This window comes from Trachypithecus francoisi, unplaced genomic scaffold (assembly GCF_009764315.1).
Source record: "Trachypithecus francoisi isolate TF-2019V2 unplaced genomic scaffold, Tfra_2.0 Lachesis_group3, whole genome shotgun sequence".
Taxonomy (NCBI): domain Eukaryota; kingdom Metazoa; phylum Chordata; class Mammalia; order Primates; family Cercopithecidae; genus Trachypithecus; species Trachypithecus francoisi.
Genome location: NW_022681468.1, coordinates 164850133 through 164873359, shown reverse-complemented (window position 1 = coordinate 164873359; position 23227 = coordinate 164850133). Strand labels below are relative to the sequence as shown.

Below are 23227 nucleotides of genomic sequence, written 5' to 3'. Positions count from 1 at the left end.
GCATGAGCCATCGCGCCTGCCCCTTTACTTGTTTTACAACTGATTTGTGCGTCTTTTTTTTTTTTTTTTTTTTTTGAGACGGGGTCTTACTCTGTCACCCAGGCTGGAGTGCAGTGGCGTGATCTCGGCTCACTGCAACCTCCGCCTCCCGGGTTCACGCCATTCTCCTGCCTCAGCCTCCTGAGTAGCTGGGACTACAGGCGCCCACCACCACGCATGGCTAGCTTTTTTGTATTTTTTGTATTTTTAGTAGAGACAGGGTTTCACGGTGTTAGCCAGGATGGTCTCGATCTCCTGACCTTGTGTTCTGCCTGCCTCGGCCTCCCAAAGTGCTGGGATTACAGGTGTGAGCCACCGTGCCCGGCCTGATTTGTGCATCTTTTTAAAAATGATTTGTCAGAGTTCTTTAAGTCCCTTTTCTATTGTATGTCTTACAGTTTCTACCCCAGTTTATCTTTTGTTATTAGTTTGATATTTTTTTGCCATGTAGAAATTTTTAATTATTATATGATCAGATCTGTCAGTTTTTTTCATTTATGCCTTCTGAGTTTTGTATTATGCTGAAAAAAAAATGCTTGCTTATGTGACATTGTTTTAAATAAATTCTTCCAAATTTTCTTCTAAGTTTTTTGAGACAGTCTCCTTCAGCAGGGCTGGAGTGAGGTGGTGTGATCTCGGCCTCCCGGGATCACCTCTGCCTCCCGGGATCAAGTGATTCTTGTGCCTCAGTTCCCCGAGTAGCTGGGATTACAGGCGTGCTTCGACGCCTGGCTAATTTTTGTATTTTCAGTTGAGACAGGGTTTGACCATGTTGGCCCAGCTGGTCTCCAACTGCTAACCTCAAGTGGTCCACCCACCTCAGCCTTCCAAAGTGCTGGGATTACAGGCATGAGCCACCACGCCCGGCCTTCTTCTAAGTTTTTTATGATTTCATGTATTGTTTACATTTTTTAGGCACCTGGGATTTATTTTGATGTAAGAATAAAATAGGGATCCAACTTTATTTTTTTCCTAGATGGTAAACCGGTTGCCCTAACATCATTTATTGAACAATTCTTCTTTTCCCTGGTGATTTAAAAACCAGTTTTATCATATTCTAAATTCCTGTATGCATTTGGGTCTATTTACAAAACTTTTTAGACTCTAATACTATGGTATTTTAACTATTATAGCTTTAAAATGTTTTTAATGTTTGGTAGCACTGGGTCCATAGGACTTTGTCCTTGTGGAAATGTTCTGGACAGGAGCCATCTGGGACTGTTGGCACCAGCTACATACGACACTGAGCACTGAAATATGGCTAGTGCACCTGAGGAACTGAAGGTTTTAAAACACTCAACTTGAGGCACATGTGGCTAGTAGCTGTTGAACTGGTCTGTAGGTGTGCAGTATAAAGTGAATGTCTTATTACTGTGTCTTAGAAATAGGACTAATCAGTCCTAAAGGCCGTGGGCTTCCTTAAGAACGCAATCAGCAGCCATGCTCTGCCCTGCCAGGGAGCCTGAGATGTCCTTCCTGGCTACAGATACCTCATCCCTTTCTCTGGGTGACTACTTTGTGTGGAGGAAAGTCTTACTCTGTCGCTTAGTTTAGGCAGTTTCTGTGCCTATTATGATTTTTGGCTTTAGTTAGAAGAATATTCTCTTTAAAGGAACTTCTAAAGTTTTTAAGTAGAATTAGATTTTTTAAAAAAATCATTAAATGCAAGTTCATAGTCCTTTATCTGCAATTCTGGAACGTTAAAGCTTCTGATAATCAGAAATTTTAGTAACTTACATGATCACCAAAATGATAAAGCACTTAAGTAGAGCTGAGCAGTCTTGAAAGCACAGCAAAGGTTTGGTGGATATTGTAGGGGCTTGTTATTTCTTCATCTGCTATTCATGAAGAACTAAAAAGTTATAGTTTTCCTTTTTTCTAGTTTTTTGAGATGAGTTACTTGGCATAATTCTAAGAGATGAAATCGAGGTGAATTGCCATAATTATGCACTGTTATTATTTTTCATAAGTTTATTGCATTTGTGAGAGGGAAGGGTATGAATGAGAACTTCAATTTAAAATAATTCTGAGCCTTTGCCATGCACATCCCGCATTCTCAGTACAAAGGGTAGGGGTTACCTTTATAAATGGATGAGGAAACTGAGGCTGAGAGGTTGTTACAGCTTGAGGACACTCACTTTGCTGGTAGGTGGAAGAGATGGGTTGGAACCCTAAGTGCTCTGAGCCGCAGCTCTGTCATGATCCCTCTGCAGATGATGCCTTTGGCAGAGTAGCCTTTGAAGGCCAGAGCCCCTGGTCAACTCTGCACACGGGCGCTTGATGATGCCGACATCTGCTTTCAGTAACTCAACCAGGTTCCAGGAGAGACAGGAATAAGGATACGGCCGTTTTCTTACTGCCCTTGCCAGGTTGGCAAGATGGCTATTTCTGTGTCCTGCCCTAACCTGATATTTGGGACTCAGAGAGAGAAATTTAGATTTTAAATTATGCCTACATTACAGTGATATTAGTTTGTTATTAATATATAATAATATGTTTACTAAGCAAAGCTATTTCTTACCTACATATGAGGAAAAATAGAGAAAAGAATAATCTGTTTCTAAAAAGTATAGAATGGGCATTAGAAGAGTTTTATTTTTTTCTGGATTAAAAATTTTGGGGTTAATAGATTATTGCTATTATGACATATTCTCTCATTTATTTTTAAAAATAACAGAGGTTATCATCACCACTCTTAACCTTAATTGTAAAAGGTTACAATTGGTGATTGTGAATCACCAGTAATTTTTAAAATAAAATAAGAACACTGTGGATTGTTGAGAATGTGGCGTGGGTCTGACCCCTAGTGTACTGGGTCAGGAGGGGCAGCCGTGTTGGGGCCGGTGGTCCTTCGTGTCACAGACTCTCTGTCCGGCCTGGGCTGCTTGATGGTTCCTGATTCCTGCCCCTCCCACCGGGCTCCGCTGCCTTCTAGGATTGTGGCCGTTTTCACCCTCTGGATGCTCCTTCCCTTGATAGTTTGGTTTCCGAGGCCAGCTTTCCTCACTAGGAAGTGATCGTGTCTTGGTGTGAAATGAAGCTGTTGTTACCACGGTGTTTCATCTGATCAGCTGGCACGTGTTAAGTGTTGTGTGTGTTGGGAGCCTTCCAACTACTTTTTTTTTCTTTTCTTTTTTTTTTGAGTCGGAGCCTCTCTCTCTCCATCAGGCTGGAGTGCAGTGGCGCATTCTTAGCTCTGCAACCTTCACCTCCTGAGTTCACGCAATTCTCCTGTCTCAGCGTCCTGAGTAGCTGGGACTACAGGCACAGGCCCCCACCCCCGGCTCATTGTTTGTATTTTTAGTAGAGGTGGGGTTTCACCATATTGGCCAGGCTGATCTCGAACTCCTCACCTCACGTGATCTGCCTGCCTCAGCCTCCCAAAGTGCTTGTATTACAGGCATGAGCCACTGCACTGCACCCAGTGACTTTTTTTTTTTTTTTTTTTTTGAGACACAGTCTTGCTTGGGTCACCCAGGCTGGGGTGCAATGGTGCGATCTTGGCTCACCACAACCTCCGCCTCCTGGGTTCAAGCGATTCTCCTGCCTCAGCCTCCTGAGTAGCCAGGATTACAGGCGTGTGCCACCATGCCTGGCTAATTTTGTATTTTTAGTAAAGATGGGTTTTTTCCGTGTTGGTCAGGCTGGTCTTGAACTCCCGACTTCAGGTGGTCTGCCTGCCTTGGCCTCCCAAAGTGCTGGGATTACAGGCATGAGCCACCAGGCCTGGCCCCAACGACTTTTTAATATAGATCATCTCTAAGCTTCACAGCACCTTTCAAGCTCTGTGCTGTCTCTGTTTTATGTGCAAGGAAGCCAAGCCCTGATTTGAACTCAATTTCTCAAACTCCAAGCCCTCCAGTCTGCCACCCTGTCCTTGTGGAGCTCTGGAGCAGGACGGACAGAGGTGGCATGCAGGTGACCAGGTGTGGAACTGTCGGCCTCTTTGTTCATGTCCTTGCTTCCTCCCCAGGTGGCAGATATGCTGTTGGAGCTCTGCGTCACCGAGTTGGAGGATGTGGCCACAGACTCGCAGAGCGGCCGCCTCTCTTCTCAGCCTGTGGTGGTGGAGAGCAGCCACCCTTACACCGACGACACCTCCACCAGCGGCACTGTGAAGATACCAGGTACGGGGCCGGCCCCAGGGAGGAGCTGCAGCGATTCCGCCTTCAGAACGGTGTGATTCTCTAATTGCTTCAGTAGAAACAGCCGTCTCCGTTTTATAAAAAGAAGATACAGAATTGCTTCAGAATCACTTTTCTCCCCTTTTCTAACAAACTTCTTTTGCACAATAAATCATACAGAAAGTCACACAAAGTAAATGTTTAGCGTCATGATAATCAGGCAGACGCCCTAGTCATCATGACCCAGGTCTAGACGTAACCTGTGGCAGATTCCGGAAGCCTTCAGCCTGTCCCCTGACGTCCCTCTGAGTGATGCTGTCCTGACGTTGAGCCATCACTGACTTGCATCTCTGGACAGCTTCTGTTACCCATGTGTGTACCTTTCTTTTCTTTTTAACAGCTCAAGAAAAATTATTAAGAAGAAAATCGCTGAGGCCCTGGCCTTTGATCTGGCAGGCTTCTCTGCAGCCTGAATCTGCTGACTGGACATGCGTGCTGCTGTTCAGTGTGTTCCTCAGTCCCGTCCTTCTGCCAGGTGCTGCCTGATTCGGAGGCCCATAAGTTCCACCCCTTTCGCCAGCTCCTTAGTGGCTGTGACTCAGCCTCCGCAGGCCCCTCCTGCCTGCCTGTGTTTCTTTTGTGACATCAGCAGCCCCTGAGGCTTATTAGCACCCGAGGCCGTTGGCCCACAACGGGCTACAAATAGTACTATTCTGGTGGAATCATCTCTTGCTTATTTATTAGCTGGAATACTTTCTTATAAAGAGATATTTCCCCTCATCCTATAGTTGGTTGCCCAAGGTGCTGTTTGCCTGAGAAAGACAAAAGCTTGGTTCTTCCTTCTGTTTACCAGAGAATGAATTGGTTTCCTATCATTTCTTGAAGGTGACCTTTTTTTAAAATATTATTATGAACTCATGGATTGAAACATATGTGATTGTTTTACTTTATTGTGATTATCTTTGTTAAAGCTGAGATTATCCTGTTTCTGGACAGTGGCAGCCTCTTCAGTGTGGCCCCTGAGTGATTCCGGTGGTCTTTGGTAGCGTCCGGGCAGTCTGAACACGGTGACCTTGGTAGCTTGCCGCTCTTCACCTGGGATCTGCCCTGGATTCTTTTGAGTCCATACTGATACTTAAAAATAGTTTTCTTTTATTTATTTTGTATGTTTTATTTATGTATTTATTTGTTTAGAGACAGGATCTTGCTCTGTCACCCAGGCTGGAGTGCAGTAGTGCAGTTATAGCTCACTGTAGCCTCAAATTCCTGGGCTCAAGTGATGCTCCTGCCTCAGCCTCCTGAGTAGCTAGGAGTACAGGCTCATGCCACCTCGCCTGGCTAATTAATGTGCTGATTCCTTCTACTCAAATTCAAAAGTACAAGGTCTGTACTTCTTCTGTTACATCTGCCTCTCTTTTCTTCCATATCAAATCCTGGTTCCAAGATAGTGTTTGATAAAATATCTCCTGATTTTTCGTTTGCTTTACGTAACCACATTGCATATATGACAGACTTAGGATATAATTTCAATACTGCCAACATCAGTATAATTACTGAAATTCTTAAAAATCTTAGAATATGCCCTAATTTCCTCAAATTTATTAAAATAATTATACTGCATCTACAAGAGCATAATAGCTGTTACATACTGTACTTTCTTTCAGTCTTCAAGTCTTAGTTTTACTGACTGGTCCTTGTGGGGTCTGAAGTGCACTCTACTGAATTCCTCATTAGCCCCTGAGATCAGACTTGTCCACGAGAGTTTTTGTCCTTTGAATTTGAAAGATAGTTTTTCTGGGTATTAAAAGCTTGGGTCACGTCTTTTTCCTCTGTGAAAATGATAACATCTTTTCCCCTTAGAAGTCACATGTGTTTTTTCAGTAATTTTACTAGAATGTACGTTCGTGTGGCTGTTCTCGGTGATGTTCCTGGTTAGAAGCCGTGTGTGTTTTTCTTGGTAATTCTACTAGAATGTACGTTCGTGTGGCCGTTCTTGGCAATGTTCTTGGTTAGAAGCTGCATGTGTTTTCTCGGTAATTCTAGAATGTACGTTCGTGTGGCCATTCTCGGCAATGTTCCTGGTTAGAAGCTGCATGTGTTTTCTCCGTAATTCTAGAATGTACGTTCGTGAGGCCGTTCTCGGCAATGTTCTTGGTTAGAAGCCATGTGTTTTCTCCGTAATTCTAGAATGTACGTTCGTGAGGCCGTTCTCGGCAATGTTCTTGGTTAGAAGCCATGTGTTTTCTCGGTAATTCTAGAATGTACGTTCGTGAGGCCGTTCTTGGCGATGTTCTCAGTTAGAAGTTGCATGTGTTTTCTCGGTAATTTTACTAGAATGTGCGTTTGTGTGGCCGTTTTGGTGACAAGCCGCTTGTGTTTTCTTGTTAATTTTACTAGAATGTGCGTTCTTGTGGCCGTTGTCAGCGATGTTCTTGGTTAGCAGCCGCGTGTGCTTTCTTGGTAATTTTACTAGAATGTGCGTTCTTGTGGCCGTTGTCAGCGATGTTCTTGGTTAGCAGCCGCTTGTGCTTTCTTGGTAATTTTACTAGAATGTACGTTCTTGTGGCCGTTGTCAGCGATGTTCTTGGTTAACAGCCGCGTGTGCTTTCTTGGTAATTTTACTAGAATGTGCGTTCGTGTGGCCGTTGTCAGCGATGTTCTTGGTTAGCAGCCGCGTGTGCTTTCTTGGTAATTTTACTAGAATGTGCGTTCGTGTGGCCGTTGTCAGTGATGTTCTTGGTTAGCAGCCGCGTGTGCTTTCTTGGTAATTTTACTAGAATGTGCGTTCGTGTGGCTGTTCTCGGTGATGTTTCCCGTTGGCCATTCTCGGTGATGTTCCTGGTTAGAAGTTGCGTGTGTTTTTTTGGTAATTTTACTAGAATGTGTGTTTGTGGCATGTTCTCGGTGATGTTCCTGGTGAGAAGCCGCGTGTGTTTTCTCGGTGACCTTCCGGAGTGTGCGCCCGCGGGGCCGTTCTCGGTGATGTTCTCGGTGAGAAGCCCGGTGATGTTTTTGGTGAGAAGCCGCGTGTGTTTTCTCGGTGATTTTTCTAGAATGTGCAGCCATTCTTGGTGATGTTTTTGGTGAGAAGCCGCGTGTGTTTTCTCGGTGATTTTTCTAGAATGTGCAGCCATTCTTGGTGATGTTTTTGGTGAGAAGCCGCGTGTGTTTTCTCGGTGATTTTTCTAGAATGTGTGTCCACGCGGCCGTTCTTGGTGTTCTCTGTGAGAAGCTGCGTGTGTTTTTTCGGTGATTTTACTAGAACGTGCCTTCGCGCGGCCGTTCTCGGTGATGTTCTCGGATAAGTGGTGTTCCTTTAGTCTGTCGTCCCAAGTCTGTTTTGCAGGACATTCTCTTGAGTTACAATCTGCAGTGTTTGTTTTGTAACCTTGCTTAGCAGTCTTTTCTAGGGACACTTAGTCCCTAGAAAACTATCCATGCATTGGATAGTTCATGCCTTTTAGAGTTAATGTTGGTTACTTTCTCTTTCAAGTACCTTTTACTTCTGTTTCTTTTTGAACAATTTTCTCCTTTTTTCCTATTTGTCTTAAGGTAACATCTGCTGTATTTATTTGATTTTACACTCTGTTTTAGTCTCCATTGGAATGTAGTTTTGTTTTCATTGTAATTCTGTCTTCAGCTTTATTTAATTTTTTGGTTTTCCTGTCTGATTTATGTGGTTCTTTCATGTCTTGTATCATTTTTCTAATTTCACTCCATTTGTTTTGAAATGATCAGGATTGATGTGTTTAGTGGGCATATCTTTCTGGCCAGCTTTTATTGCCTATAGGGATGTTATTTTGTTCCTTATTCTCACTTTTTTTTTTTCTGGAGACAGTCTTGCTCTGACACCCAGGCTGCAGTGCAGTGGCATGATTCTGACTCACTGCAGCCTCGACCTCCCAGGCTCAAGCCATCCTTCCCCATCAGCCTTCTGAGAAGCTGGGACTACAGGCTTGTGCCACCATGCACGGTTAACTTATTTTTATTTTTTGTGGAGACGAGTCTCTCTGTGTTGCCCAGTCTTGTCTCAAACTCCTGGGCTCAAGCGATTCTCCCAGCTGGGCCTCCCAAAGTGTTGAGAATTACAGGTGTGAGCCCAGCCTATTCCCTTTTTCTTACAATAACTTTTTATTGTATTTGGTCTTATACTTTTATCTTGCTCGTTTTTACGTGAAATCATTTTTCTTGAACTTTTAGAATGAGGTGAGATTCAGAAAAGCTTTGTCACTTTGTCGCCCAGGTTGGGGTACAGTGGTACGATCTTGGCTCATTATAGCCCCAACCTCTGGACTCAGGCGATCCCCCTTCCTTAGCCTCCTGAGTAACTGGGACTATAGGCCGTGTCCAGTTAATTTTAAAAATTTTATGTAGAGAAAGGATTTCACCATGTTGTCCAGGCCTGTCTTGAACTCCTGAGCTCAAGCAAGCTGGCTGCCTTGGTCTCCCAAAGTGCTGGGATTACAGGCGTGTACCACTACATCTGGCCCAGAAAAGCGTTTTTAAACTTTAAGTATTACTTCATGATAGAAATTTAAAGAACAGGCTGGGCGCGGTGGCTCAAGCCTGTAATCCCAGCACTTTGGGAGGCCGAGACGGCTGGTTCACGAGGTCAGGAGATCGAGACCATCCTGGCTAATACGGTGAAACCCCGTCTCTACTAAAAAAATATATATATATAAAAAACTAGCCAGGCGAGGTGGCGGGCACCTGTAGTCCCAGCTACTCGGGAGGCTGAGGCAGGAGAATGGCGTAAACTCGGGAGGCAGAGCTTGCAGTGAGCTGAGATCCAGCCACTGCACTCCAGCCTGGGCGATAGAGCGAGACTCCGTCACGAGAAACAAAAAAAAAAAGAAAGAAATTTAAAGAACAAAGGATATTCCTAGTCAACATTTGCCTAGACAAAAATCTTGTGACCCCTTTTCTCTTCTGTTTCTCTCTTGCTTTATATCCAGACCACCAACAAATCCTGTTTTCTCTGCTTTTTAAAATATATTCCAAATTCAACCATTTCTCCCTAACTGTAGACATTCTGGGCTAGAGCACCGTGGGGTCTCACCCGGTTTATCACCCCAGCAGTCACATCCTAGCTGCCTCCCTGTATTCCTGCTTCCACTCCCCACCTCCTGTGGTCTCCCCAGAATCAGCCCCCAACAGAGCATCCAGAGATAGTATCTTAAAACCAGTCCGAGCCTCTCAACCCTGTAACCGTGGGAGAGGACCTGAGCCCCTGCCCCACGTCCTTCCTTCTTCCTTCCTTCCCCGCCTACCTCTTTCCTGGCCCCTCACTGCCATCCTCTGCTAGACCTTAAAGATCTTCCAGCCTGAAGGAAAACTCTTGTGCCTCTGCTCGCACACCTCTCACACCAGACGTGCGGGTTCTCCACACCAAGCGATTCTCCAGTTCTCTGGACATGCCAGGAGTTGAGGTGCTCCTCACTCCCCAGGTGACCCACAACTGCCGTCTGGCTGGGCTGCACGTTGGGCATTCCCGCAGCCCCTGCTCAGTGTGGGCTTCGCTGTAAAGCTTGGTCGGGGAGTGGGGCTGCAGTGGGAAAGTCTGCCCAGGAGTGACAGCACAAAACAGATTGGCCAAGTGGAAGTGTTTTCTGGCCTTCCAGTCCACAGACATGATCTTCAGTGGGGATGAGCTGGGGAAAGGGGCGGGTAGTCTGAGATGCTTGTCTTTGAGGCCAGTTCTTTCTGACTTTCTGCTGTTCATTCACTGTTAAACGTGGTTTTAGTTTCACTCTTTCTCCTTAGTGCACTGTTTCTACTTTGGGTGCTGATCTGAAGTGGTTGCTATGTCTTGTGTTCTCCTGTCCTCCAGGTGCAGAAGGACTCAGGGTGGAATTTGACCGGCAGTGCTCCACGGAGAGGCGCCATGACCCTCTCACAATCATGGACGGCGTCAACAGGATCGTCTCCGTGCGGTCAGGTAAGGACAGGAGGTTGAGCCAGGATTGTCTCTGTGCGGTCAGGTAAGGACAGGAGGTTGAGCCAGGATTGTCTCTGTGCGGTCAGGTAAGGACAGGAGGTTGAGCAGGGCATCATCTGCCCACCTGTGTCTCCGTAGACACAAACCTTCACATTTGTAGGACAGAATGCTGCTACTGTATTCTCATGGAAGTCTTGAGGAAGGGATAAAACGTTATTCAGCTATGAAACACAGGTTTGCTTGCCTCTTCCCCATACTTTTAAATACAGTAATTGTCTGTGATATGTGCACCATATCCCTGTTGGATGGGCTCTACCTCATCAGACAGTTGAAGAAGGTGCTGGAGATGGGTGGGGTGCCAGGGCTTGTGCGAGATCGTGGTTGGCATACTACAGAGCTTCTTCAAGGGGTTTGTTCCTTACTGGCTACAGTGAGGGCATGGCCATGTGTGGAGTGACTTCTGTATGTAGATGGAGGCAGCCATGTGTCTGGCTTGTCTTTGCTACTAGGCTCCATGAGGCCAGCGGGCACAGATGAGGACATCTGGGGAGGTTTGTGAAATGCTCTTTTACCGAGTATTTTAGAATTGGCAGTGCAGGAGTGTGTTTGCACCTTTTAAGACCTCTTTATCCTTCATCTCAAGTATTTCCTGTAAAGGGCCAGGTAATGCAGCCTCTGTCATAACAACATGCAGACTGGATGCCAGTGAATGGGCATGGCTGTGTCCCAGGAAAGCTTTATTCACACAGCATTACTTAGTTAGGTAAAGCTTTGCATGAAGTGGTCTGGTCTCGGTGGGCGTGTGTTTTTCTGGTGCTTTGATAGATGTCTGCCAGTGTAGTTCTCAGTAGTGTTGGATATGACAGTTTTTCTGCATCCAGCAGAAAGTCCTTATGGGCCATCCCTGAGCTGCTGCCAGATGGGCCTTCTGAAGCAGAAATCTAGCGGGGTTCTCTTGGCCTTCTGAGATGCTGTAATGCACCACCGCTCCTGTCCACAGCAGCCAGGCCCTCTGCTCCCTCGAGGGCGGCCTCCTCTGGGCCGTGCTGAACCACACACGTGGGCCCTTTGTTGGGACAGCTAGGGTTCTTCCTTCTGCTGCCTGGCCACCTGGTTGTATCAGAGCTTTCCCGGGGAACATCCCCATGGCCCCTGGCCTGGAGTGTGCTGGAGACCCGGAGGCCACTCACTGTATCCTGGCTGTGTGGGGTCATTTCCCCACTGGGTGGTGGCTTCTGCCAGGGCAGTGCCTCCCGCCTGCCCTCAGTTTGCTGGGTACCTGGTACAGGGGCTGAATGAGTGTTTGCTGAAGAATATGTATGTATTAAAATGTGAATCCCAAGAGTGATGTGTCCCTGTGCACTTCAGCTTGGGAGAGCGTGGACTGGAGGAACTAGCTCTTCACACGTGGCGGAAATCCTTCTGCTTTGTGTCTAAGGTTTGTGTTGATTGAATGGTGGGGTGAAGCTAACTCCGGGGTGTGCTTTCCTCCTCCAGGCCGAGAGTGGTCCGACTGGTCCAGCGAGCTGCGCATCCCGGGGGATGAGTTGAAGTGGAAGTTCATCAGCGATGGGTCTGTGAATGGCTGGGGCTGGCGCTTCACCGTCTATCCCATCATGCCAGCTGCTGGTAAGGGAGGGGCTTCTGGCCACCACGGTTAGATGACTGGCTGTGGATTGTTTTTGGAGCAACACGGACACGTGCACATTTCCACGTAGTGCCTGATGGCCTGCCTTCTGCTGTGTTGGAGTGAGTGCTCCCACAGGCCCCACTGAGGCGTGGAACAGAACACAGAGAACTATCCCAGCTGTCCAGCTGTCAGGCTGACACTCCTCCTCACCTGGTGTGGAAGGAGTTGTTGCTGGTGCAGTTCTCAAGGCTTTTGGTTTATAGTGGAAGAGTGAGTGTGAAGAGCGAGGCTCACCGACTCGCAGCGGCACGCGTGGGCACACCAGCTGTTGCCTTCTGGTGGGTGGGGCTGGGTGGAGCCGCCCTTGTTCGTTGGCTTCTTATGGGGTGGTCCCCAGCTTGTGAAACACGGGCATGTTCACAGTGCTCATTCACAGGCCCTAAGGAACTCCTCTCGGACCGCTGCGTCCTCTCCTGCCCATCCATGGACTTGGTGACGTGTCTGTTAGACTTCCGACTCAACCTTGCCTCCAACAGAAGCATCGTCCCTCGCCTTGCGGCCTCGCTGGCGGCGTGTGCACAGCTGAGTGCCCTAGGTAAATGGCACCGTTATAGTTACACCTGTTTTCCTTCTTGGAAGAAACGGTCAGACTTCTGATACTTTCTCTTTGCTCATTTCAGCCGCCAGTCACAGAATGTGGGCCCTTCAGAGGTTGAGGAAGCTGCTTACAACTGAATTTGGGCAGTCAATTAACATAAATAGGCTGCTTGGAGAAAATGATGGGGAAACAAGAGCTTTGGTATGGAGCATTCTAGTACAATTTCTAGATTTGTGACCCTTGGGGAATAAAATGTTGCTTTCGTAGTCTAAACCTCTAAATCATTGAGAAGAGTTGGGGAATTTCACATAAGAAAAAGGAGGCCTTGGGACGGGCGCAGTGGCTCACGCCTGTAATCCCAGCACTTTGGGAGGCCGAGGCGGGAGGATCACGAGGTCACGAGATTGAGACCATCCTGGCTAACACGGTGAAAACCTGTCTCTACTAAAAACACAAAAAATTAGCCGGGCGTAGTGGTGGGCGCCTATAGTCCCAGCTACTCGGGAGGCTGAGGCAAGAGAATGGCGTGAACCCAGGAGGTGGAGGTTGGAGTGAGCCGAGGTGGTGCCACTGCACTCCAGCCTGGGTGACAGAGCAAGATTCCATCTCAAAAAAAAAAGAAAAAGAATAAGGAGGCCTTGGTCTCATCCAGACTTTGCGCAGTTGCAGTGTATACTGAGTTCAGGTTGGACTGTGATTTTGTGAAAATCTGTGGACAGCTGTGAACACAGGATTGTGTTGATTGGACTTTACAATGAGGCTAACTGACGGCCTCCCCTGTGTTTTGCTGACTGAAGTAGTCCCTTTTGATCCTACCCATGGGAGGAGACAAGGCAGCATTTGTGGCCAGAGAGGGACTGTTTCTCTGGAAGCGGATGTACTGAAATCAATGTAAACAAACATTCTGAGATGAGTCTTCAAACTCCTCTTTTTTATTTTAGTGTTTATGTTCTTTTAGCTTTTTTCCTACTTGAGAATTTCGATAAGCTTTTTTTTTTTTTAGAAGAAATAGTACCAACATAATAAAACTTTTGACCATAGAAACAAATGGTCACCCTCCCCTGCAGCCTGGATTCCTGTGATGGAATACTGTTCTGTTGTTTCTTAGAGTTTTACAGGTAGTGCTCTTGCTGCTTTGGTGAAAGGTCTTCCAGAAGCTTTGCAGAGGCAGTTTGAATATGAAGATCCTATTGTGAGGGGTGGCAAACAGCTGCTCCACAGCCCATTCTTTAAGGTAACGTTTGACTTATTTTTTAAAGTGACAGTAGAGCTGTTTGCCTGAAAGAGCCGCTGAGAGCTGTCATGTGCAGTGTGTGTGCTTTAGGCCTCTGAGAGCAGCTGTAGGTATGGCTGAAGTCAAATATGAAAAAAATCTCAAGAAATGATCGTGTTATCTAAACCCTTAAACCATAAGCCTGTCACCGTTAGCATGCCTTGAGATGCACAGGTGTTCTTGTCACTTAATGGCAGGCAACAAGAGTTGTTCTATGGCAGGTGGCTAGGAACGGTCAGAGATCTATCTCCACATCACTGATGGTGGCCGTATCCTTGCTGTGCCCATGGCAGTCATCCTGGAATAGGAGGTCCTGCGGAAGGAGTCACAGAAACCTTGGCCTGTTCACTGCATTTCTGAGTGTCCCTGTGTTTGTCATTTTCGATGCCTGCAGGTACTGGTAGCTCTTGCTTGTGACCTGGAGCTGGACACTCTCCCTTGCTGTGCCGAGACACACAAGTGGGCGTGGTTCCGGAGGTACTGCATGGCCTCCCGCGTTGCTGTGGCCCTTGACAAAAGAACACCGTTGCCCCGTCTGTTTCTTGATGAGGTATTGCATGATATTTTGGAATCACTTTTGGGATGTGAAAACATTCTTTGGCTATAGTGTAAAAAGATGCCAATATTATGAGACACAGAAAAATTTCGCTTGCCAAGGAATGTCAAGGAAAATAACACATAGGTGTAAGTGAGTGAACTGTCACTGTGAATTTCAGTTAAAGTTTATTTTTAGTAAAATACAGATAGATTGATACTGTCTAGACATTATTAATATGTTAGACTTGATGCAGTCATTATTGGCTTTGCCCATGAGCCGTAACATTGCAGTGTTGCTCTTCCCTCAGATTTTCAGGCAGGGATTCTTTCTGTCTTTCCTTAGTATTTACCTATTTTGTTGAGATGAGTGTTTGATTTGTAACATCATAATAATTTTGTTTAGGTGGCTAAGAAAATTCGTGAATTAATGGCAGACAGCGAAAACATGGATGTTCTGCATGAGAGCCACGACGTTTTTAAGAGAGAGCAAGATGAGCAGCTTGTGCAGTGGATGAACAGGTTATTCTTTTTTTTTTTTTTTTTTTTTTTGAGACAGAGTCTTGCTCTGTCGCCCAGGCTGAAGTGCAGTGGCCGGATCTCAGCTCACTGCAAGCTTCGCCCCCCTGGGTTCATGCCATTTTCCTGCCTCAGCTTCCCGAGTAGCTGGGACTACAGGCACTCGCCACCTCGCCCAGCTAGTTTTTTTGTATTTTTTAGTAGAGACGGGGTTTCACCATGTTAGCCAGGATGGTCTTGATCTCCTGACCTCGTGATCCCCCGTCTCGGCCTCTCAAAGTGCTGGGATTACAGGCTTGAGCCACCGCGCCCGGCCTGAACAGGTTATTCTATTAGAAACAAACAGTAATGTCGATCAAGAGCGCGAGAGGCCGTGTGCGTTGTTCTTTCCCATGGCAAATGCTCACTTGATGTTTGTTGTAGGCGACCAGATGACTGGACTCTCTCTGCTGGTGGCAGTGGAACAATTTATGGATGGGGACATAATCATAGGGGCCAGCTCGGGGGCATTGAAGGTGCAAAAGTCAAAGTTCCCACTCCCTGTGAAGCCCTCGCAACTCTCAGACCCGTGCAGTTAATCGGAGGGGAGCAGACCCTCTTTGCTGTGACGGCTGATGGGAAGGTAAGGGCGCTTTTTCTGTGTCACAGGGTCATTGAGCCTGAGACAGTTGTGGCTAAAGGTGTGTGTGGTTCTTAGCACATGCAAGGATCCGTACTCAGGATTGATGGTACTGTGGTATGCAGGAAGCAGCTAGAGTTCTAAGATATTTTTGTATAATCTTTAAATTAAAAAAAAATTTTTTTTGAGACAGAGTTTTGCTCTTGTTGCCTAGGCTGGAGTGCAATGATACGGTCTTGTCTCACTGCAACCTCTGCCTCCCGGGTTCAAGCAATTCTCCTGCCTCAGCCTCCCGAGTAGCTGGGATTACAGGCGCCCGCCACCACTCCTGGCTAACTTTTGTATTTTTAGTAGAGACAGGATTTCACCATGTTACCAGGCTGGTCTCGAACTCCTGACCTCAGATGATCCGCCCGCCTTGGCCTCCCAAAGTGCTGGGATTACAGACATGAGAGCCACCACACCTGGCCAGTTTTTTTTTTAGTTTTGAAAATATGTCATGTATACAAAAGTATTACAATTTTTGTTTGCGTATCACTCATTAGATGTATTTCTTGTTTGCTATTGTAAATACTATCTTTTAAAAAATTTATTGCTGCTGGCCTGGTGCAGTGGCTCACGCCTGTAATCCCAGCACTTTGGGAGCCCAAGGCAGGTGGATCACCTGATGTCAGGAGTTCGAGACCAGCCTGGATAACATGAGGAAACCCCATCTCTACTAAAAATACAAAAATAAGCCCGGCTCCGTGACACGTGCCTGTAATCCCAGCTACTCGGGAGGCTGAGGCAGGAGAATCACTCGAACATGGGAGGCAGAGGTTGCAGTGAGCTGAGATCATGCCACTGTACTCTAGCCTTGGCGACAGAGCGAGACTCCGTCCGCCGCCCCCCCCCCCAAAAAAAAGATTGCCACTGATATATGGAAATATTGGATGTTTATATATTGACTTTATGTTTGGTGACCTACTTGACTCTCTCCATTCTAGTGTATCTGAAGATTTCTCGTATCTTCTTTATAGAGTGCCACAGTCTCTAAGTGAATTCTGTCCCTTTCTTTCTAGAGTACCTCTCATTTGTTTTTCCCGTTTGTATGGGAGAAAGGGAGCTCATGGTGCGGGCTGGGGTTGCGGTGTGATGCTGGGTAGGAGTGGGCGGAGGCTCCTGCCTTGATCCAGACTGGAGCGGGCGCACGTGGAGTGTTCCCAGGCTTCCAGTGGGGTTTGAGTAGAAGCCCTTCATCAGAATAGGCATGTTTCCTTCTGTTTCTATTCATCACTGGACACTGATTTCTGTTCAACACACTTTGTATATGTTTTGAAATGTTCTTTCATAGATGTTTTCTTCTCTTTTTTTTTTTTTTTGGAGACAGAATCTCACTCTCTTGCCCAGGCTGGAGTGCAGTGGCACAGTCTCAACTCACTGCAACCTCCGCCTCCTGGGTTCAAGCAATTCTCCTACCTCAGCCTCCCAAGTAGCCGGGACAACAGGCGCCTACCAGCACGCCTGGCTAACTTTTTTTTTTTTGTATTTTTAGTAGAGACGGGGTTTCACCATGTTGGCTAGGCTGGTCTTGAACTCCTGACCTTGTGATCTGCCCACCTCGGCCTCCCAAAGTGCTGGGATTACAGGCATGAACCACCGCTCCTGGCCGATGTTTTTTCTAATGGATTAGTATAATCAGTTGGATTAATTGGTTTTCTCATATTAAAGAAACTTGCATTCTTTGGATAAATCCAGTTTGGTCAGGATCTGTATCTGGCTTGTGTTTGTGATTGTTTTGTTTAGATTTTTGAGAGATCCTATTCATGAGTGAGATACTCTCATGTAATGTTCTGTCTCACACACATATATCATTGCATAGTTTCTCTGGGTCAGGACTCTGGAGGCAGCATAGCTCCATCCTCCAGCTCAGAATCTCAGCAGGCTGCAATCGTCTTGAGGCTGTCTGAGTCCGAGCAAGGATTCAGTCCCTTGTGGACCTTTGGGCTGAGGCCTCAGGCCCTCATGAGCTGTTGGCTCCCCTCACTCAGTCCGTTGCCACGTGTCCATAGAGGGTATCACAGCGTGGCAGCTGACTCTGTCAGCAAGGGCAAGGGAGGCGCAGGAGGGAGCACCAGCAAGAGAGAGTGGAGCGAGACAGAGCCACAGTCCTGTGTAACTGAATCACAGAGGTGACACTCCATCATTATTGCCCTGTTGTGTACATCAGAAGCAGGTCATTAAGTCCAGCTCACACTCAGGGAGAGGGAGCTGTAGGCATACTTGGAGGTATGCAGGCTTGTTTCTAAACCAACACAATAAAGCAAGTGTCTTCACAAAGCAAGTCACACAAATTTCTTGGTTTCCTAGTGGATTTAAAAGTATGTGTATACTATAGTCTATTTAAAGTCACATCTTCAGACTCCACTTCTAATTCTAATTCTCTGGCTGTTTCCACCACATCTGAGGTCACTTACTCCACTTGTCTTGAACCCCTCAAGATCATCCATGAGGGTTGGAATCCACTTCTTCCAAATCCCTGTTAATGCTGATATTTTCACCCCCTCCGGTGATCACAAATGTTCGTACTGGCATTTATAGTGGTGATGGCTTTCCAGAAGGTTTTCAATTTGGTTTGTCCACATCCATTAGAGGAATCACTGTCTATAGCAGCTATAGCCTTATGAAATGTATTTCTTAAATAACAAGGTTTGAAAGTTGAAATTACTCCTTGATCCATGTGGCTGCAGAAAAGATGATGTGGTAGCAGGCATGCAAACAACTTTAATCTCTTTGTACATGTTCGTCGGAGCTCTTGGGTGACCAGGTACATTGTCAATGAGCAGTAATATTTTGAAAGAAATCTTTTTTTCTGAGCAGTAGGCCTCAATAGTGGGTCTAAAGTATGCAGTGAACCTTGCTGTAAACAAGTGTGCTGACTCCAGGTTTTGTTCTGTTTCTGGGGCACAGTCAGAGCGGAGTTAGCATAATTCTTAAGGGCCCTAAGATTTTCAGAATGGTCAATGAGCATTGACTTCAACAAATTCAGCTAATACAGTCACCAGCTGCATTAGCCCCTAACAAAAGATTTGAAGCTTTGAAGGCAAACATTGACTTCTCTGTAGCTATGAACGTCCTAGATGGTGTCTTCTTCCGATAGACGGTTCCATCTACGCTGAAAGCTTGTTATTTAGTGTAGCCACCTTCATCACTGATCTTGGCTAGATATTCTGGGTAACGTGCTGCAGCTTCTACATCAGCACTTGCTGCTTTACCTTGCACTTTTATGTTATGGAGATGACGTCTTTCATTAAACTTAGGAACCAATCTCTGCTACCTTCAGACTTTCTTTCTGCAGCCGTCTCACCTCTCTTAGCCTTCGTGGAATTGAAGAGAGTTAGGCTGGATTAGGCTTTGGCTTAAGGGAATATTGTGTCTGTTTTGATCTTCTGTCTATGCCAAACATTCTCTGTATCTGCAATAAGACTGTTTTGCATTCTAATCATTTGTGTGTTAATTGTGCTTCAAGAACTTCTTCTTGGGTAACTGGCGCGAGAGGCCCAGCTTACAGCCTGTCTTGGCTTTCAACGTGCCTTCCTCACTAATCTTAATCATTTCTGGCTTTTGACTTAAATGAGAAATACGCAACTCTTCCTTTCACTTGAACTCTTAGAGGCCACTGTAGGGTTATTAAGTGGCCTAATTTCTATATAAGTTGGGTCTCTGGGACACAATAGAGAGGTCTGAGGAGAGGGGAGGTCTGAGGAGAGGGGAGGTGGGAGAACAGCTGTTGGCGGAGCAGTCAGAACATATACAACATTCACCGTTTAAGTTCACCGTCTTCTATGGGTGTGGTTTGTAATGCCTCAAAACAAGTACAACAGTAACATCAAACATTAGTGATCACAGATCATCATAACAGATAAAATAATAATGAAAAAGCTTAAAATATTGCAAGAATTTTCAAAACGTAACATAGAGACAGTAAGTCAGCATGTGCTGGTGGAAGAATGGCGCCAAGAGACTTGATCAGTGTAGGGTTGCCACAGACCTTCGGTTTGTAAACAGTAGTATCTGGAGGTACAGTAAAGCGAGGCATAGTCAAATGGGGTGTGCCTGTACACAGGAGCGCGCATATTTGGAAGCAGGGATCACTGTGAACCGTGTCAGAGGCAGACTGCTAGCACAGGTGTCGACGTGGTCTAGCCTCACAAAAAGGTTTGAAATATAGTTCCTCTTTGTCAGTTCTCAGGAGAATTCTGTTTGTTTTCGTTGCTTCTCTGGTTATTTTAACATATGTAGTTAAAAACCTAAAGTTAATTAGTATTTCCCCTCCTCCCAATCAGTGACCCCTTGTTACCCAGTGTTTGGGTTCTAACCTATTCCCTCTGCCATAGACATTATTGTTGTTGTTTTGGTTGATTTATATGGACCATAGTTTTTTTAGAGGTAGCCAAATGTTGCACATCTTTGCTTACTGTCATTTCTTACCATCATTTGTTACGTCTCAGATCTTACAAAATCATTTTCTTCTCCTTTATATCTTTTTCAGTTTACTTCAGTGAAAGTCTTTTGTTGGTTAATTCTGATTGTTTCAAAATATCTTTATTTTGTCCTTTTTCTAGGGTAGGGGTTGGTAAGCACTTTCTGTAAAGGGTACAATAGTATTTTCAGCTTTGGGTCATGTGGTCTCTGTTGCAACTTCAAAAGCAGCCCTGGACATATTATAAATGAGTGGGTGTGGCTGTGTTCCAGTAAAACTTCATTTACAGAAAGAAATGATGGGCCTCATTTGGTCTATGGGCCATAATTTGCCAGTAGTTATGAATTCTCAGGGGCAAGCCTCTGTCTGCCTGTCAGAGCTGAGGCTGAGAAGGGCAGCTTTCTCTGTTGTTCTTGTTTCTTATTCACAGTCACTGAGGGGCAACCCTTTGGAGCCCCACTTTCTGCAGGAAGTCCTTGGAGGCGTGCCGCATTACCGTGCACCTGAGAGCCTTACATCCTCTCCACCGAAGCTGGCTTTGGGGGCGGAGGTTGTTTATCCACCTGAGTTTGGGTTTCACTTCCTGTGTTGGCCCTTGTGGCTTCCTTACTATTATGTCAGTGCAGCAGCACGTTGGAAAGATATCTGAAACAGCGTGGAACAGCATTTAAGTTTTTATCAGGAGGGATGTTTGCCTTCATTTGGAAAATGGCAGTCTGATTGCATGTGTGTGTGTTTTTACATTAATCATGTTTTTTAAAAATTAATCATAGATGTTTTGTGTCCTAAAACATTCCCACTTAGATTTAAAAAAAAAGAAAAGGCGTTTTTTTCCCGTGTGGATTATATGCTGCCCTGCTGAATTTTTTTTTTTTTTTTTTGAGATGGAGTCTCTCTCTGTCGCCCAGGCTGGAGTGCAGTGGCCGGATCTCAGCTCACTGCAAGCTCCGCCTCCCGGGTTTACGCCATTCTCCTGCCTCAGCCTCCCAAGTAGCTGGGACTATAGGTGCCCACCACCTCGCCTGGCTAGTTTTTTTAATTTTATTTTTAGTAGAGACGGGGTTTTACCGTGTTAGGATGGTCTCAATCTCCTGACCTCAATGATCCGCCCGTCTCAGCCTCCCAAAGTGCTGGGATTACAGGCTTGAGCCACCACGCCCAGCCACCCTGCTGAAATATTAAAATGTGTTTGTGTTCTTTTATGGATATGTTTTTGTGGCTGTTATTGTCAGAGATTTGCGTATAGTAGATAGTTAAATTGTTTTTTGCTTTTCTTGGTGTTAATTGTAGTTGGTATTCTACACAAAAATGGAAGAGCTTCCAGGGAGAAGACCTTATTTTCACAATATGTTTTCTGAATTTGGAATTTCTAATAGTCATGTTTTTATTTCATTTCTAGAACTTTGGTAGAGCATGTATAAACTCATAAACTTACATTCCTGAGATTTTTAACTTTAAATTTTATTTCTATGTGATAAAAATGTCTAAAGCATGGATTTATGAATTACTAAATTTGGGGGATTTGAGATTGGAAACTGATGTTGCTTTTTCTTCCCTTAGCTGTATGCCACTGGGTATGGTGCAGGTGGCAGACTAGGCATTGGAGGGACAGAGTCGGTGTCTACCCCAACATTGCTTGAATCCATTCAGCATGTTTTTATTAAGAAAGTAGCTGTGAACTCAGGAGGAAAGCACTGCCTTGCCCTGTCTTCAGAAGGAGAAGTTTACTCTTGGGGTGAGGCAGAAGATGGGAAGCTGGGGCATAGCAACAGAAGGTATGATGTGAAGACATTATTTCAACCTTCTATTTGTCTTTGTTTGTTTGTCTTGATGCTGCTGCAATTTATTGGCTCTTTGTTTTCCAAGGTAACATTTACAGCAATCTGCTCAAACTAAATAATGTGAATGACTCATTGGCAGAAATAGTGTTACGTTCCAGTATGAAGGCTTACCCATATGACTCCTCTGTGGAGAGGAAAAGTCAATTCTGAGTTTTTGACAAGTCCTAAGTCAGCGTTTTTTTGTCCTTCTCCCTTAAATCATCCACTGAATCACATCTGGCATTTTGTATAACATGCATGGTACTAGAACTGCACATACAGAGAAAATGGCAGGGGTGAGGAAGAAAGAACACAGAACTGACACCATTTTTTTTTTTTTTTTTTTGAGACGGAGTCTCGCTCTGTCACCCAAGCTGGAGTGCACTGGCCAGATCTCAGCTCACTGCAAGCTCTGCCTCCCGGGTTCACGCCATTCTCCTGCCTCAGCCTCCCGAGTAGCTGGGACTACAGGCACCCGCCACCTTGCCCGGCTAGTTTTTTGTATTTTTTAGTAGAGACGGGGTTTCACCGTGTTAGCCAGGATGGTCTCGATCTCCTGACCTTGTGATCTGCCCGCCTCGGCCTCCCAAAGTGCTGGGATTACAGACTTGAGCCACCGCGCCCAGCCCTGACACCATTTTTTAAACAAACAAACCAAACTCACAAGTTTTAAAAAATTAATGAGAACTACCAAACAGATTGCAGTAACAGGGGCCTTCCTATCCTAGGAATAACTAAAATACCATATAAAATATATTAAACTGGTCCAGTGTGGTGGCTCACGCCTGTTATCCCAGCACTTTGGGAAGCTGAGGTGGGCAGGTTGCTTGAACTCAGGAGTTCAAGACCAGCCTAGGCAACATGACAAAACCCCATTTCTACGAAAAATAGAAAAAAAATTAGCCAAATGTATGGCGCACACCTATAATCCCAGCTACTCGGGAGGTGGAGGGTACAGTGAGCTGAGATTGTGCCACTGCATTGCAGCCTGGGTAACAGAGTGAGATCCTGTCTTAAAAAATAAAATAGGCCGGGCGCGGTGGCTCAAGTCTGTAATCCCAGCAGTTTGGGAGGCCGAGACGGGTGGATCACGAGGTCAGGAGATCGAGACCATCCTGGCTAACACGGTGAAACCCCGTCTCTACTAAAAAATACAAAAAACTAGCCGGGCGAGGTGGCGGGTGCCTGTAGTCCCAGCTACTCGGGAGGCTGAGGCAGGAGAATGGCATAAACCCGGGAGGCAGAGCTTGCAATGAGCTGAGATCCGGCCACTGCACTCCCACCTGGGCGACAGAGCAAGACTCCGTCTCAAAAAAAAAAAAAAAAAAAAACAGTCCCAAAACATTGAATATCAGGCAACAAAATACAGTGTTCCCTGAATCATGGGAAAGAAGGAGAGTTCTCAGGGATGATGGTTAATGGTACAAAAATATAGTTAGATAGAATGAATAAGATCAAGTATGATACCACAACAGGTGACTATGGGCAACAATAACTTGTTGTATGTTTTAAAGTAACTAAATTATAATTGGATTGTTTGTGACACAGGAAAGGATAAATGCTTGAGGTGATGGATAACCCATTTACCCTGATATGATTATTACACACTGTATGCCTGAATCAAAATATTTCATATACCCTGCAAATATATACATCTATGTACCCACACAA

At 45.6% G+C, this 23227-nt stretch overlaps 1 protein-coding gene across 5 annotated transcripts in view; it reads left to right on the top strand.

Moving 5' to 3' along the window:
* Positions 1-23227, top strand: part of LOC117070996 (E3 ubiquitin-protein ligase HERC2-like) — a 57332-nt gene that overhangs the window by 5519 nt on the left and 28586 nt on the right. For 2 of the 5 annotated variants that reach the window (XM_033190813.1, XM_033190817.1), the window contains exons 3-12: positions 4013-4166; positions 9994-10101; positions 11599-11730; positions 12168-12326; positions 12412-12530; positions 13438-13563; positions 13997-14152; positions 14543-14658; positions 15079-15277; positions 21297-21511. In XM_033190813.1, coding sequence (XP_033046704.1) covers positions 4013-4166; positions 9994-10101; positions 11599-11730; positions 12168-12326; positions 12412-12530; positions 13438-13563; positions 13997-14152; positions 14543-14658; positions 15079-15277; positions 21297-21511 — 1484 coding nt within the window. Of the gene's footprint in view, positions 1-4012; positions 4167-9454; positions 9611-9993; positions 10102-11598; positions 11731-12167; positions 12327-12411; positions 12531-13437; positions 13564-13996; positions 14153-14542; positions 14659-15078; positions 15278-21296; positions 21512-23227 lie in introns of those variants that run through there. The other 3 variants (XM_033190815.1, XM_033190816.1, XM_033190814.1) reach the window with 3 other exon arrangements.